General features: G+C 37.9%; 2 protein-coding genes across 4 annotated transcripts in view; both read left to right on the top strand.

Moving 5' to 3' along the window:
• LOC146496152 (uncharacterized) overlaps window positions 1-16,155 on the top strand; it is a 60,994-nt gene that overhangs the window by 7,025 nt on the left and 37,814 nt on the right. The window lies entirely within an intron of this gene.
• LOC146496153 (uncharacterized) lies at window positions 395-15,062 on the top strand. 3 transcript variants are annotated; one of them, XM_085143049.1, is made up of 5 exons: window positions 395-1,451; window positions 12,138-12,770; window positions 13,387-13,717; window positions 13,830-14,005; window positions 14,671-15,062. In XM_085143049.1, the coding sequence occupies exons 2-5, from the start codon at window positions 12,169-12,171 to the stop codon at window positions 14,891-14,893; spliced, it is 1,332 nt and encodes a 443-aa protein (XP_084999175.1). In that variant the 5' UTR covers window positions 395-1,451; window positions 12,138-12,168; the 3' UTR covers window positions 14,894-15,062. The 3 variants fall into 3 exon arrangements, with proteins under 3 accessions (XP_084999175.1, XP_084999173.1, XP_084999174.1); XM_085143047.1 differs by lacking the exon at window positions 395-1,451 and adding an exon at window positions 1,651-2,034; XM_085143048.1 differs by lacking the exon at window positions 395-1,451 and adding an exon at window positions 6,211-6,479.

The following is a 16,155-nucleotide window of genomic DNA, read 5'->3' as shown; positions in this document are numbered from 1 at the left end:
GCACACACAGATACAGACATCCATTCCCACCCTCATGCTCTCATATGCAATTACTCAACACTCACCCAACGTGGAGACAGACATAGAGAGAAACTGTACACACAATCACACTCCCCAAGCATACTCTAAGCCCCGGGTCTAGGTACCCTTGCCCCTGGAGGGGGAAACTGCACCCAGACCCTTTTCCCTGGGGTGGGGAGAAGCAGACCGCCCCGACTCCGCAGCATCAGGGAGGGAGGGACCCCAGTCGGATGGCCAACTTCTCCTCCTAGCCCCCCCCTGCTCCAGCAGGCCGCAGAGAACGGGGGTGTGTGAAGACTCCAAACCTCCCTCCGCCCGCTCATATGTAGTGTTGATGCATGTGTGTTCCAAGGTGCCTTTAAAACCCAGGAGGGCATGGAGCTACCTGCCAGAGAGCAGCAGGTAAGCGCATAGCCCCTCCTGCTAGCCCTCAATATCTACGTGTATTTAAAATTGAGAGGTGGGCAACGACGCCAGGGGTGAGGTGTACACCCTGATGGTCTTTTGGATTCCGTGTAGCGTGCCCACCCCCAAGATCCTATATGTATGTGTTATGAGAGTGTGAGTAATGTAGCTCTGCAACTATGAATGCTTTTAAACCATCACCAACATTTTGCTGTTATGTTACAATGTGTTGCATGAAGCTTGATAACACAAGTAGAAGTTTTATTCCCCATGTTGGCGTTTAAGTTGCTAGTGCTGGGTTGAACTCCCGGTCACCCTCAGAGTTGCTTTCATTCTCATGGTAGACTCAACAGGGAATCATTTCTCAGTGAATCTGGTGCATGTGATATTATGACTGGACATGATAGTAATTAAGTAAACTTTATTTGTATAGTACAATTTAAGATATAAAATCAGTGCTTCACAACAGCCAACAATTAATTTAAAAAATCATTTAAAAAAAACAAGAGAAATTAATAGAAAGCAGATTTAAAGCATGACAGAGTTGCTGCTGCAGTTGTGTGGAAACTGGTGTGGTTTTCTGTTGCTGTTAGCTCATCTGTTTCAAGGTGTGATGTGTTGTGTGTTCACGTTGAAATGAGAAACTTTCAAAAATACAGATTTACAAATAATGTTGCTAAAGTAAAAGCTTTAATTTTTTAACTCTTTCCTTCACCTGAATTGTTTCCATTAGGAATTTAAGGTGAACTTGTTCAATAAATACAGATACAGTCACACAAGCAGATATTAAAATAACATAATTTTACTGAACTGATTATTAAATGAGCTGTAGGTAGCGCAAAATCCTGATATGAGGAAAGGAACAGAAAGGACCTACTGCCCACCAAAAAAATAAAAAAAATAAAATGCGGAAGGGGGCGTGACGGTTGTATAGAAGCACAGGGCTGACTCTGGGCGCAGGTCCAAGAATTAGGAAATGGGCAAAATCACACTGCCAAGGAGGAAATACAAGGAGAACAAACAAGGTAAGGAATGATTTTGAGATCAGGCAACACAAAAAGTCGAGTAAAAAAAAAAAAAAAAAACATGCGATAGCAGATAGTATTTGAGGAGCAAGATTTAAGAAGCTCATAAACATTTACAGTATTACTACTATTTTATTTAGATTGCTACTCTTTAGATATTTATGTTCACTTTTTTCTTTTTAATTGGGTTCTTTTTCTTTCTAAAAGGCGTATAGGGCCACGCGAGGAAAAACATTGTAACGTCGAAATTTGAAGTCGTAATTCTATTTCCAGAAAAACGGTTTTAGTACCAAGGGAATGATTTCTCTTTCAGTACACAAACGAACCACCTCTCCGGTCTGATTTATTTTTGCGCGTTTTCCTGTTTGCAAACCGTTTTATTCGATTTTTTTTTTCCCCGAATGATTTCCGCTAGTATTCTGACGTATGACAATGACTTGGTCACGCCCAGACAGCAAAATCAAGTGGAAAAAGAGCAGCAGAGGAGAAGGCTCCGAGTGCACTTGCAGACACACGGATTCAAACTCTATTTCTCGACTGGTGGGCACAAACGGGGAACATACTGGCCACACTTCAGCCTCGAGTGAGTTACCTGCGGAATGGTGAATCGTGGCTCTAAGCTGCTGTTTGAATTAATACAAATATTCTGATTCGAACATCAGCTCAATATTGTTTATCTTCTATTCGGGGAGACTTATATAGCGTTTTCTTGTGTCCTAGGGTTTATACCATACACACATTTGTGACTTCATTGTATTTGCATTGTAATTTCGCCGAGCTATTTTACACCACAGAATAGCATTCTTATTTTATTGTATTTATTTTTTCTCGGGACATTATGTGGTTCACCTATGAATTGCAAGAAACATATTATGGCAGTAACATGAAGTCTGCATTCACTTCTGAAGTTCAGGCATTCTTCAGTAAAAGCTGAAGCACTTCCAGGAAAAGTTGAAGTACTGTGCAAAAGTACAGCCACTGAAATGACTTTAAAAAAGTAAAAATCTTGATGAGCTATTTGTTTGTGAGACAATATGCTGACGGTACTTAGTTCGGTTTAAAAACTTTACCAGCCCTGGCCTCATAGTTTTTGCTTTTATTGCACCATAATGGCCCCTTTTAAACCCCGTCAATTCTTATTTGTGTTTTTATTGCTCCACCCTTCAACTTTCCTGCTCCTTTGTTGTCGCACCCGACTGCTGTACTTTTCCTCTCTTCTTGTTTCATCTCTCCTGGTTATAAGAAGAATGCCGTCATCATGTCTCAATCAAGCTTCATCGAAATGTATAATGTGTAATTTGATGTGATTATTAGGTATCTAAGACATGCACCAACTTAATGTATAAAATTAGCATCTATTATTTAACTTCTTTATGGCATGCTCCGAGTACACAGACATGCATGTCTTTGAATAGTGCAACAAATATGAACAGGGAAGGTACACAAAGTACACTCAGTGAAAGGGAAAATTTATTCAGTTTTGAAAAACAAAATGACATTAGTGACACAGTGCACACATCATTTTCTATTGAATCATGGCCTTGTAAAAAATACGTCAGTGTTTTAAAGGTTACTATAGTAATGCACACTATTTACACATGGTGCAAATCCACAAAAATGTGGCAAAGATCATGTTCACTAAGAAAACCTACTGAAGCTCACATGAGAAATTACTATGAGGTGTGATTTTTTTTTTTTTTTTAACCCCTATGCTGAGCCATGCACTATTGTATACTGAAAAAATAAAATAGTAAATTAGTTTACGATATTGTAAGTTTAAAACTCTACAATAATACACCAAAGGTTCAGTATAACTGGCCTTTTTTGGAAACTCACCAGGTTGGAAAAGAAAATGAAGAGACTCTATGCCATGTTTTCTTTCTCTTTTTTTAATAACTTTCCAAAACTATTGTTTATATTTCCCACAATATTTGTGTGACCAGCAGGATGTAGTCAAAAGATTGTTCATATGCAGGTTTTCACTATGATGCTCGCTCTGCAAAACTATGTAAACTGTTCAGGTTTCAGGCTCATAAAAGGGGGTAAAAACACAGCAACACTTTAAAAGGTATAAAATGGTCATAGAGCAATGCAGGCTGGAAGGAAAAGATAAAGAAATGAGGAGTGGCTCACAGTACAGTACTGAAAAGGTGGCACTTTTGGCATCTGTTATTTAGGGTTTATATTTCTTTCACAATCCTAAGGCCTATATGACGGTAAGAAATTTAATTTTCTCATTGTCTTCAATAGTACATATTTGCTTTTTTAAATATACACATTTTAGTAGATTTGTTAATGATATTATCTTCTTTGAAAACAAAGGAAGGTTCCCCTTCAGTTTCTTGGTCATAAAGCAATTTAAAAACAAAAAACAAAAAAAGAACATTAAAAAAAGATTTATTTGCTTTTCACCTTTTAGGTGATATCAGTACTGCCGTAGTGGTATTGTCTGAGTGGCAATGCCTAACGCTCAGTAGACTACTGCAGTGGCTTCCTGCACCTTAACAGTTTCAGTTTCAGTTTTATTTGTCATGTGCAAGTTAGCACAGGGTCAACATTGCAATGAAATGTGTTTGACGAGCAGCAGTCACTCAGCAGCATGATACAGTAGGAGAAAATATAATAAAATAAAATAAAATATAAAAATATAAAAATAGTAAGGAGCTAAATATTAGAGAGACATGGTAAAAGAGAAAAGATGACTAAATATATATGTATCTATAAATATAAATATATGTACACTAGTGATTAAATAAGAAAATAACAGCGGGCATAATCAGAAATGACTGTGTAATAATGTTGCCGGAGCATGCCAAGCGACCAATGTGGAGGTTATAGCAACTCTTTGTGTGTATCATTATCCATGATACACAGTGAGTGATATCTTTAATGGGAACTCCGCTCTTGTTAGGTTTATGTTTTACATCTGTGGATGTCCTGCTATGACAGTTCAAACTTTCTGCCATGATAAAAGTTTATACCATTATATATAACTTTATACCTGTGCTGAGCATGGCAAGATATCCCATTCACCTCTACTCTGGTCATCTTGGTCTCCAGAAGGCTGATAACGTCTTGATCCTCTAGGAATCTAGTTACCTGGTTTTCACGGCGGTAAGTTGCCATAACTTTTCCACATTTCTCTTAAGATCTAACACCACAGGGCTAAGGAAGAGGAAACATTGTTGAAATGCATGATGAGTTTGCATAAGCTGAGTTGGCCCTTGTGACACCTGAGTGTCCTAATATGGTTGTCATTGTGCAGAAAGAGCTAGATCAGCTTTAATTCCATTGCTTGTATGTGTGCTGATTAAAATACTAATGTACTTTGTGCAGACAGGTATCAGCCACGACCTTAAAATTTTCCATTATAGCTTTAGAAACCATTAAATATTCCATTAAAGTGCAAGATTTCACATCTTTTAAATGATCATTTGAGATATGACCTATTGCAAGTTCCTGTTTTTATAGTTTAGCGAGATGCTCACTTCTGCTGCTTCAGCATGATACACATTAGTTTGTGAAAAATCACACTCTGTATGAGGGCGACTGGAGAGATCGATATCATGCTTAAAACTGTCACGTGGTTAACAACTCATCATCAATTGCTGCATAAATTTTGAGTCTGACTTGTCTGTAATCTGTATAGGATTTCTGTTGCTTAGCTCAGCAGGCTGGAATCATCCCAAAAGTGGTGCATTGACTGAAGTAGTGATCATCTTTGTTTTAATAGGGACAAAGAACCTTAAATGATTCTGTATTGGGATAAGGAAGGATTTGCGCTGACAAAGTGGTAAATCCCACCCTGCCGCAAAATATCCCATATCATAACAGTCCCTAGATTGAAGGACCAAAGTTTTTGCAGAAGCCGGAAAGGGATTTCCCACCAGTCTAATGGAAAGCTCCATAGAACCAGTTGACCCTGAAGTCAAAAGTGAGTCCACAGTACTAAAGTAAAAGACTTGCCAGATGCTACATGTTGATTGATGACATACTTTTCAGGCTCCCGTTGAGTCTGAGAGGAGACTGTTGCTTAGTTCCTTAAACTGAAAATAATCCTTCATGAAGTAGGATGTAAGAGAAGAAGGCTGGAACCCTACTTAAATAATCAACTCTGTATAAATCCTACAAAAGAAAAGGAGGTAAAGAAAACTTGTATGTGTGACCTTTCTTGGCTCTTGACAGAGGCGGTCGCTTATTTTCCTTTCCCCTCTCCCTCTCTTGTCTTTCCTGCTTGGCTTCTCATGTCTTTTAGATTGTTTTTTTTGTTGTTGTTGTTTTTATGATCTTATGGCTTGCCGACATGATAGATGATGGCAGGGCTGTGAGTACTCAGACTGGTGGCATTTCATATGGTCAGAGAGATTTTGAGATCAGTTCTTCAGCAACAACACCTCTCCGGTGGCAACAACATGAATACCTGCCTTTGTTACACGAGAGACAAAAAGACAACCAAAAGAGGAAAAATCTAAAACCCGGGTATACAGTTATTTTAATGGGTTCTTCTGTCCCCCGAGATTCTTGGCCCCTTAGACGTGTTCGTGAAACCATTCATGATAAAAATGGACTTTAAAAACAAAGACCAACATTCTTGAAATCCCTGTAACTAAACTTTGTCTTTTACATTAGAATGTAGTTTAAAAGTGTATTTAAGTGCTTTTATTTTATTTTATTTTATTTTTTGTGTGTGTGCCTAAAATGGAAGTACTTTATTTTTAATTTGGCTCCTTATTTGCTTTATAATTACAATGGTCATGTCTGACAGCCATTCCACTTAGGGCCTGGTGTGTAGGAACCATTTTTGTGTTTTGCTTATTACCTTATGTGCGCCACTGGGTGTCACTTTTTGTATTTGTAAATGATTGTATGGAAGGTAGAACATTTAATTAGGGTCAGGTGTTGCTGGTTGGAAGGACCAAACAGTTTGTGACTGCGGTGATTTATGTTGGATGATGTTGGATCTTACGATCAACTGTGAAATATCAAATGCAATCAGTGGTGATTGCTTAGATTGCTTAAACTGACAAGGTAAATACAGCTGGAGTTATTGACTGGACTTTCTTGTCAACTTCACCAGTCATACACCTCAGTGGCTTCAAGCGTAGGCTTAGCCTGTACACCTGTTATATGGTTGACTGTATATATATTTGACTCTTACATTAAGGGGTTTCGGGGTGAAAAGGTTAATGTTCAGCCTCAATCTTCATTCTGCAAATTTGTTTGTATTATCTTAACCATAGCTCTGTAGCTAGCCATTCTATGCCAGCTAGCCCAACTTCATAAAGCATACAAACATTGGTGCTGTTTAATTTAGTGTTTTTGGAAATCCGTCAGTCAGAACATGGCATTTCATCTTTAGATGGAAACTGGCAAACTAACTTCCTGCTAACTTCAAACTCTCTTTCATGCATGCCTGGATGTTAATGTTACTGTAACAGCTGGGAGGCAGCCACACTGATCATTTTATTGAAGATGAAATCATTTGGGCCATTTTTAACTCAGTGATACCATAGTGTTTGTTTTGGCTATGGGAATCAAAGAAGAGTGGACCCAGGAATGGCTAATGACGTTGTTTTTATGCTTGCTGTGCAACCTGTGTCGTGGGTGTCGCTAGAGCTGGGCGATATAAGATTTTTTCATATCACGATATGCTTTTTTCATTTCAGGCGATAACAATATATATCACGATATAAGCCAAATAACTATATATGTAAGATTTAAATGTGCTGTTGCTCACAAGTAAAATGTGAAATAATCAGCAGCTTGTTTTGATTTAAATATTTATTTCCCATAATAAGTTCAACATGGCAGATGTACTTAAAATGAGGCTTCAGTTTAGGCAAAATAAAGGCAAATATTACAAACTACACAAAAGGTAGCCGCTAAAGCATTTAAGTTTCAAAATAGAACAAACAAAACAGACTACTAAATTGTCAGTTCCACAAACAAAATATTAATTCTAAAAATAAATCTTAGTTAATTTTACAGAAGAAGAGACAAAATTGACTAACTTATATAATATTGCTTTGGAAGCGCTGTCTGAGAGAAATGTTTATGTCCAGGGAGTTGGTAACGAGGATCCATTACCTTAATTAGCTGCTTGAATCCTTCATTTTCGACCGTGTTTATTGGTAGCATGTCTTTAGCAAGACAGTAAGCTATGGCATCCGTTTTGTTGCTATGTCTTTTAGCTTTTTTGTCATATGGTAAGACGCTGGAGAAAGCTGACTCAATTGACTGTTGCTGCTTCACAGGGATTCCCCTGGTTGTTTTCGATGAGGAATTAGCACTTTCAGTCAGAGATTGAGCGTGCTCTAGTGGGTGGCACTGCTTCAGGTGATAAAAAAGGTTTGTTGTATTTCCAGACTTTGTGGGAACATGCTTTCGGCACAATTTACAGTGCGCGTTACTCTGTTTTTTGTGAGACTTCAAATAGCCGAAATACCTCCACACTACGGAACTTCTCTGGCCTTTCCTTTCGACAATCTCTCCGGCATTGGAACCGTCATCTGTGTTCTCTTCGGTAACCTGGTCACCCAAGCTCTCGGTTGATTTTTCTCTAGTCGGCACACTCATTTCCTCCATTACCCGGCCGCACGGCGGTTGGCTGCTTCCCAAACAAATACACATGTGCGGCCTGGCACTTGAGCTGTACGTAACAAGTTATGTGACGTGATGCTGCGGCTGTGATTGGTTCGGCTCTGTGCTACTTAATTTGTATTGGCTATTCATCTTTTTTATAAGAGAGGAAGATAGAGAGAGATGAGGTCTATCGCAATAGTTTCACTTTTCTATCGAGAAAAAGTTATTTCGCAATACATATCGTTATCGTTCTATCGCCCAGCTCTAGGTGTCGCTCACTGATTTTGATATCACATCATGAGGCATTCGTCACAATATTTGTGGTCGATTGTGTGGCTCTCGATTTCTCGTAACTTGGCGGGTTGTGTCACAGCTGGGTTGAAGACACAAATGTTTGAGTGTGTCAGTTTTTAAATGATATTCCAGTACAGAAACTCAGAGAGATACAGTTATACAGAGGACGATGTTGCAGCTGTTTAAAAATTGGAGACTTTGTTAAAAACACTTTGGAAAAACTATTTGTTTCTGGTTTTGATTTCTTCTCTTCCTACATCGGCACATTTGTGGCCAGCACCTGTCATTCAGGAGAATACTGCAGCAGGTTACCACACCTTAATAGTGGCATTAATATAAGTGACTTCATGATGATTTTGTGGCAGTAAGCGGAGTGATCAATGCGGAGGGTATGCTGGTGCCCTTAAGAGGCAAATTTAAAAAAAAATTTTTATATATATATATATATATATATATATATATATATATATATATATATATATATATATATATATATATATATATATATATATATAATATATATACATATATATATACATATATATATATATACATATATATATATATATACATATATATATATATATATATATACATATATATATATATATACATATATATATATATATATATATATATATATATATATATATATATACATATATATATATATATATATATACATATATACATATATACATATATATATACATATATATATATATATATATATATATATATATATATATATATATATATATATATAACCATAAAAAACCATATATTTTGCCAATATATGGCAAAAAAATATGGCCATTTTTTGCCATATATTGAAAAATGGCAAAAAAAAATCTTATTTTGCATGGATCTTAACAAGGTTCCAAGTAGAGCTTCAACATGCAACGAGAAGAAATGGGAGTGAGACAAAACATTTTTTGATGCAATTAAAACAATTAAACTGAAACAGGCGGTTTTACAGCTGATCAAAAGTTTAGGACCACACCTCCAAAAAAGCCCCCCCTCCTAAACTGAAGTCAAAGTTCCAAACATGAAGTCAGTAATGAGTAGTTCCACGATTATTTTTGATCACTTCGAAAATTTGTTGCTGCATGCTTGATTGCAAGCCTTTCCTTGAGGTGAGTGAGAACATTTCTCCAAGTGATGAAGATGCCTGGAACTTTTGTCCATTTTTGTAAACTTCTCTTGTCATCCATCCCCAAGGTTCTCAACTGGATTTAGATCAGGGGAACACGCGGGATGGTTCCGAAGAGTGATGTAATTCTCCTGGAAGTAGTCCCTTGTTCTGCGGGCATTGTGTACTGTAGCGTTGTCCTGTTGAAAAACCCAGTTGTTACCACAAAGACGAGGGCTCTCAGTAATGACGGATCCTCTCTGCAACACCTGGACATAGCCAGCAGCCGTTTGACGCCCCTGCAACTCCTGAAGCTCCATTAGGGACTCTGCAGTTCTGTCCATTCGATTTCCACCTACACACAAGAACAGTTAATGTGATTAAATGAACAGATGAGACAGTTGTTGATGACAAACAATAGTATAAAATGATTAGGAGAGGCTAAATCAGTGCACTAATATACTCAGTTTAGGTGTGCTTGATCCCCCGTCTGAACTGTCTTAATGGTCATCATCTCATATGTTCTTCAAAGGTTGTTGGTTTTCCATCATTCCCATCAGCAGTTCATCCAACTGCTCCGTGTCCTTATTTGCAGGTCTTCCACCAGTCTCAAACCCCTCTTTTCTGGCTTCTGCAACAGTCGTTTTTTACTTTTTTTAATATATATTTTTAAGATAAGATAACGCTTTATTGTCATTGCATTACCTAGTACAATAGTACAAACAAAATTGGAAATTGTCCCACGTTAGCACTATGCACAACTGAACACAACACAGTAAGTTCAAGTGTTTTTTTTAAGAGCAAAAAAGGTATGTGCAAAAGAAAAATGAATGACTTAATAAATATATAAATGAATGGGTGAATGTTCATTGCACATCATGGCCAATCAGGTCAGCTGTTAGCATTGCTTAGGGCTTTTGCCCTGTTGTAAAAGCTGTCCTTGAGTCTGTTTGTCCATGTACCAGTACCCTGAATCTCCTGCCAGACAGCAGCAGCTTAAACACCCGACCTGGGTGTGTGCAATCCTGTAGGATGCTGTGTGCCCTCTTGAGACAGCGAGTGCTGGACAGGTCCTTCAGGGAGGGAAGAGGCTGTCCAATGATTTTTTTTGGGCCATATTAATCACCCTCTGTCGTGCCATGGTGCAGCTGGACAACCATATACACCACTAGTCGTAGGTGTGTTAAATGTTATTAAACATTTTTTAATTGCATGGATCAAACAGAAAGGAAAAAAGCATGGACATACTTTTTATTTTTAATGTACTGCTCACAGCATTGATAGAGGGAAAAGTAATTCACTTTAGCAGAAAGCCAAGAACAGGGTGGTTTTGCTTAATATTTCAATTTTCTTTCAATTTCAGTTGTAGTTCTATATTGCCAAATGAAAAAGAAACAGCACATCCACACATATAGAAACATAGTGGTAGTAGTGGTGTTAGTAGTTTTCTGCAAATGAGCACCAAGTATTTCTATAGAATTTAAATAATTATTTATTTATTTTTGACTGAATAGACTGTACAAGTATTAGTTGTAATGTTGTGGTTCTTTCTTTTTGTTTCTAGTTGCACATTTTTAAGCAAATGCCACCACAAGAGCTTTTTCATTTCAGTTTAAATTTTTTTTCTAATGCCAAATCACAACTAAAGTCACCTCAAGGCACTCGAGTTTTGGACAAAATTAGATTTTTTGCCAAACATTTCTAGACAGCCACCCTTCCATTGAGACCATTTTTGTTGAGGCTTCACTGAACAGTAGATCGATCAGCTGGAGGATTAGATGCATCTCAGCTCCTGTGCCAGGTCTTTGCTGGATTCTTTTTTTTGTTTGTTTATTTGTTTGTTTTTTAATAGATACTGTTCATCTGCTCTAGATAGTTGTTTTTTTTTAGGCCTGCCACTTCTTCTTTTGCCCTCCACTTGTCCAGTTTCCTCATATTGTTAAGGATACACTGCACAGCATGCTGAGATATGGCAAGGTTTTGGTTAATATTTCTTCAGGAATTACCTTGTTGGTGTAGATTCAGCTGCATCAGGCTGCATGTAACAAGGTGCTTAAACATAAAATTTATGATTGGTTTGCTAAGTTGTCTGTAGACACAACACTGGCTGATTCTTGATTTAAATGCCTTTTCATGTTTGAATGATTGACAGGTGTATCTATAATGGGACTCTTAAGTGGATCTATTACATCTGTGGATGTCCAGCTATGACTAGCCAAAATTTCCATAGATAGTGTCCTTCATTAATATCTACCAAGGCAGATTAAGAGCAGATCTCACCCCAGTTATCCTATCATATTTAACTCTTAATTGTATTTAGCAGCTTATCACAGTAGTCCTTGAAGGACAGCACACAGGTTTTCTCTTTTCTAAACTTCAAAGGGTCTAAGCAAAAGCCACTGGCCAGAGAACATCATTAGGTCTAACCTTTGTAATAAATTGATATTTTTAATTGTTGTTCCTTGTTTGTGTAATCTGAGACTACACAGCAAGAAGACACTAGGTTGAAGTAATGTGAACATTTGGTAGTTCTAGATTTATTTTTTTTCTTTTAAGATTTAAAGCTGCTAAACCACCTTTCTTTCCCTGCAGTTTCTTCTGCAGTTTTGGAGGTTTTTCATCAGAGTTAAAATTTTGCTAGTTTTAAAAAATAACCACACTTCTGTGTTCTGGTACAGGTTGGGAACTGGTTTCATCTCCACTGGCTGGATGGAGATGTTAAAGCGTTTTAAAAAGAAGTTGGTTCTTGTCTTCATCACTGCACTCTTCCTCTTTTTGGTCTTCACTGTGAAAACGCCCAGCACATACAAATCAATCCCAAAACCATCTGGGCCGCCAAGTGCTTGCTCCATGAGGATATCCAAGCAGACCATCACGCCGCTTAACAATACCAAGCACTTACTGGTGTCAGCCTACATGGACCAAAGAGTGAAGGATTTTGATATACGCATCATTGGCATATTTAGGAGAGACTCCATCCAACCCCTTCACTGCTTTTTCTGCTGTGCTGGTTATTTGAGGAAAACCACTCCAGCAACAATTTTACAGCATCCAGATAACTTTGGTTTTCCCTTTGTCACTACGGATGTCATGTGTCAGATTCCTCAGAACTGCAATGCGACACATGTCACTCTCTCGACTACACCAGAGAAAGAGAGTCCATCTACTGATCAATGGCTCCCAATAAGAAACAAAGACACAGTTGGACAGAAGGAAGAAAACATGCAGTTTGACTTCACAGTCTGCATCTCTAACCTCTTTGGTGACTACAACAATGTGCTTCAGTTTGCACAGACTCTGGAGATGTACAAGTGAGTACTGCAACACTACCACAAGCTACAAAGTCAAAAATGTGCACTGGCAGCTGATCCTGACACAGCATGAACCCTGACAAGCTCTGCAAAGGCTCCTCTTCAATGCAGTGTCTGGATTGTATCACATTGCACAGTTGTGTCCGTTGCTCCTGTTGCTGCCAGAGTTTTTGTTTTTTTTAAAGTGTAGTTGGACAGTGTCTTACCACTCAGACGTCTATCACTTGGTGTTAAACATTTACGGTAGCACAGTTTAAAATTTTGCAGGAGCTGTACGTCTTTTCAGACACTGTAGGAAAATGGATTTTTAGCGCTGTAAACTGAATTTCCAGCTGCTCAGAACCAGTTGAGAATAGACAGTGTCCTTCCTACTTAAGAAACACCACACCACTTAATGATTGTAATATTATTTTTTATCTGTGTATTTTAACAGTCACATAGCTGCAAGCTATTGTGACAGGTACAGGCTAACACAGTATAAATAGTATAACACAGTATAAATATTATACTAAGGATAGAAAAATCGCCAACTGTTTGCTATATAAACCACAATTGTTTTTAGTAATCTGTTTTGTTTGCTGACAACGATGAACTAATTTGCTTCATTTTGTCCCAGGTTGCTGGGTGTGAACAGAGTGGTGATCTATAACACCAGCTGTGGTCCAGAGCTCAATCGCCTGTTGCAGAGTTACAGCGACGAGGGCTTTGTGGAAATGGTTCCTTGGCCCATTGACAAGCATCTGAAGCCATCTCGTGGCTGGCTTCACTCAGAGCATGGAGGGGATTTGCATTACTATGGCCAACTGACCACACTTAATGAGTGCATTTACAGATCAATGGAGCGTTCTCGCTACGTCCTGTTGAATGACATTGATGAGATTATAATGCCATACCAGCACGATGACATGATGTCTTTGATGAACACGCTCCGAAATCAGCATCCAAATGTAGGCTGTTCTTGTAATGAATTTGAAAAAATAACACCATTACATTTCATCAAAAATTCAGTATCCTGTACAATAAGAAGTTGTATTTGACTTGTTTTTATCTGATTTGAAGGCAGGGGTGTTCCTTATTGAGAATCATATTTTCCCAAAGAAACACTTTGAGCCAAGTGGACGGTTTCACCTGCCTCAGTGGAACGGGGTGCCAGGAATTAATATTCTGGAGCACATCTACAGGGAGGACCCCACCAGAAACATATATCATCCATACAAGATGATAGTTCGGCCAAGGTAAGCTGAATTTGTCAAACAGAAGATTTACTCTATTTAGAATACAGTTCTTTGGTTTACTTAATAATACATTTGACTGCTACTAAAAAAAACTACAACTAAATAAAACAGTACCTTAGTTATTGAACTTCTCCAAAACCATGATAAACATACAAGAAACATCAAATGACCGTTTGCTACAATAAGTCTCAAGTACAAAACATATTTAAGAATGGTTTGTTTTATTTTGCTGCCATCTAATTTGATTAACACTTAAACTTTCAGATTTGATATGTGTCATATTGCTTATACAGAACTAACAAAACACACAAAATGGAAACATGAACCCAGCAAACAGAAACTTAAAGAAACGTTCCTTACGAGTTTCCTAAAGGTCACAGTTTAGACAACGTCTGAATAACTTGAGGGTTATTTTTGCCAATCTTTCCTTAACAATCTCTTATGTTCAAGTTATTCTGTGAAACTTTCCAAATGGAATGTTCTCTGAAAGTTATTGCCAAAAAACCCAGAACAACCTCCAGGGAGCATTCACTATCCCCCAAAGGCTGATTTGTGAAACCTTCAGAGAACCTTCAGGGCACTCCTAAAGAACAGGATCTTCAGTAATCAATGCATTTTAAAACCTTAACTCTAAACATTTAACTGTCTTGTGTTTTGTGTCACAGAATGGTGGAGTGGACTTCAGTCCATGAAGTGATCAAGAATTTTGGAGAACGCTACAAGGTTCCACTAGATGTTTGTCGGATCATTCATGTCCGTGTGGCTCTACAGGGATCATTAACCCTGGAGCAGCTTAATGTGGATAAACGACTGTGGGACTTTCAGGAAAAACTCATTCCCAACGTGGACAAAGTGTTGAAGAGGGTGGGGATGCTTAACTTGACATAGAACTAATGGATAAGATGTACAGGCACTACGATGGACACTTGTTAAACACAGTGAATCAGATCGTGAATGTGCATCTTTGAATCAGGGGCATTTGTGAATTCATTGTGTCATTGTTTTCTGAAAACATATTTTGCACCTGGTGCCAGTAAAATCCCTACATTTCAGTGAATACTGCTTAATTGCCATCATTGAATAATTACAAGCTTTTTGAAGGACACAGTGGTTCTAATACTGTGTGATATGAGTATGACAGTTTGAATACTCCTTAATATAAATCTGTTGACTTGAAGGACTGCAAATATTTTAACTGTCCTGGCTGAAGAGAGTAAAAACATTTACTAAATCCACAATATAACATACCATAGGATTTCTCCAGTGGTCAGCTTCGAAGAACCAGAGATGGCGAAAGTGGGTTTTTTTTTTTCTCATCTGGGGTGGCTGTAGCTCAGGAGGTAGAGCAGGTCACCTACTAATTGTAAGGTTGGTGGTTTGATCCCGATCGAATCACAGTAATATGTCATATATCCTTTGGCATGGCACTAACCCCAAGTGTGTCTGTGATGCATACACTGGATTATGAATGTTAGATAGAAAGAGCTTTGGGAACAAGGTACTTTTGTTTATGAGGGAAGCTGTGTAAAGAGCTTTGAGTGCTCAGAGTAGTAGCAGCTGCATAAGAACTGCTGAATCTACCTTGTTTTTCGATCAGATTTGGACTTTTCAAAATAAAGCTTAAAGACTTTTTTGAGAATAAAGGCAACATCTCAATATAAAGAGACGAGGCCCTGCCTCTCAAGGCCTTGTATATTGTGAAGTTTGAAGATGATCCACAAAAAATGTGGGTAATATAAAGTTCTTATCATTATTAACATTTGGTGTGACCTTGAGCCAATTTTCACCAAAATGAATGTCTCGCGCTGTTATTGGTATTTACCATCACGGACAATTTGAAAATGATATCTTAGACTTGTATTAGCATTCCAAGCTTTACATTGACTACATATTTTACATTTAATAACTATCTGAGAACTTGGAGTAGCCAACAGCAGATGATCCTTTAAGTAAATTGGCATCCCACCAAACTGAACTGCTGACATGATGATGGCACTAATTAGAGGATCACCAAAGCATATGTCCAGCTTTGGGTTTTTTTTTTTCATTAAGCGTTTTTGGTAACTCATGTGATCTTCTGTGATTTCACATACATCAGTATAGCTCATATAGCATATAATGACCGTTTTGGCCACCTGGTATTCTCTGGG

Source organism: Neolamprologus multifasciatus, chromosome 19 (assembly GCF_963576455.1).
Source record: "Neolamprologus multifasciatus chromosome 19, fNeoMul1.2, whole genome shotgun sequence".
In the NCBI taxonomy this organism is placed as follows: domain Eukaryota; kingdom Metazoa; phylum Chordata; class Actinopteri; order Cichliformes; family Cichlidae; genus Neolamprologus; species Neolamprologus multifasciatus.
This window is presented reverse-complemented; position numbering and strand designations above follow the sequence as displayed.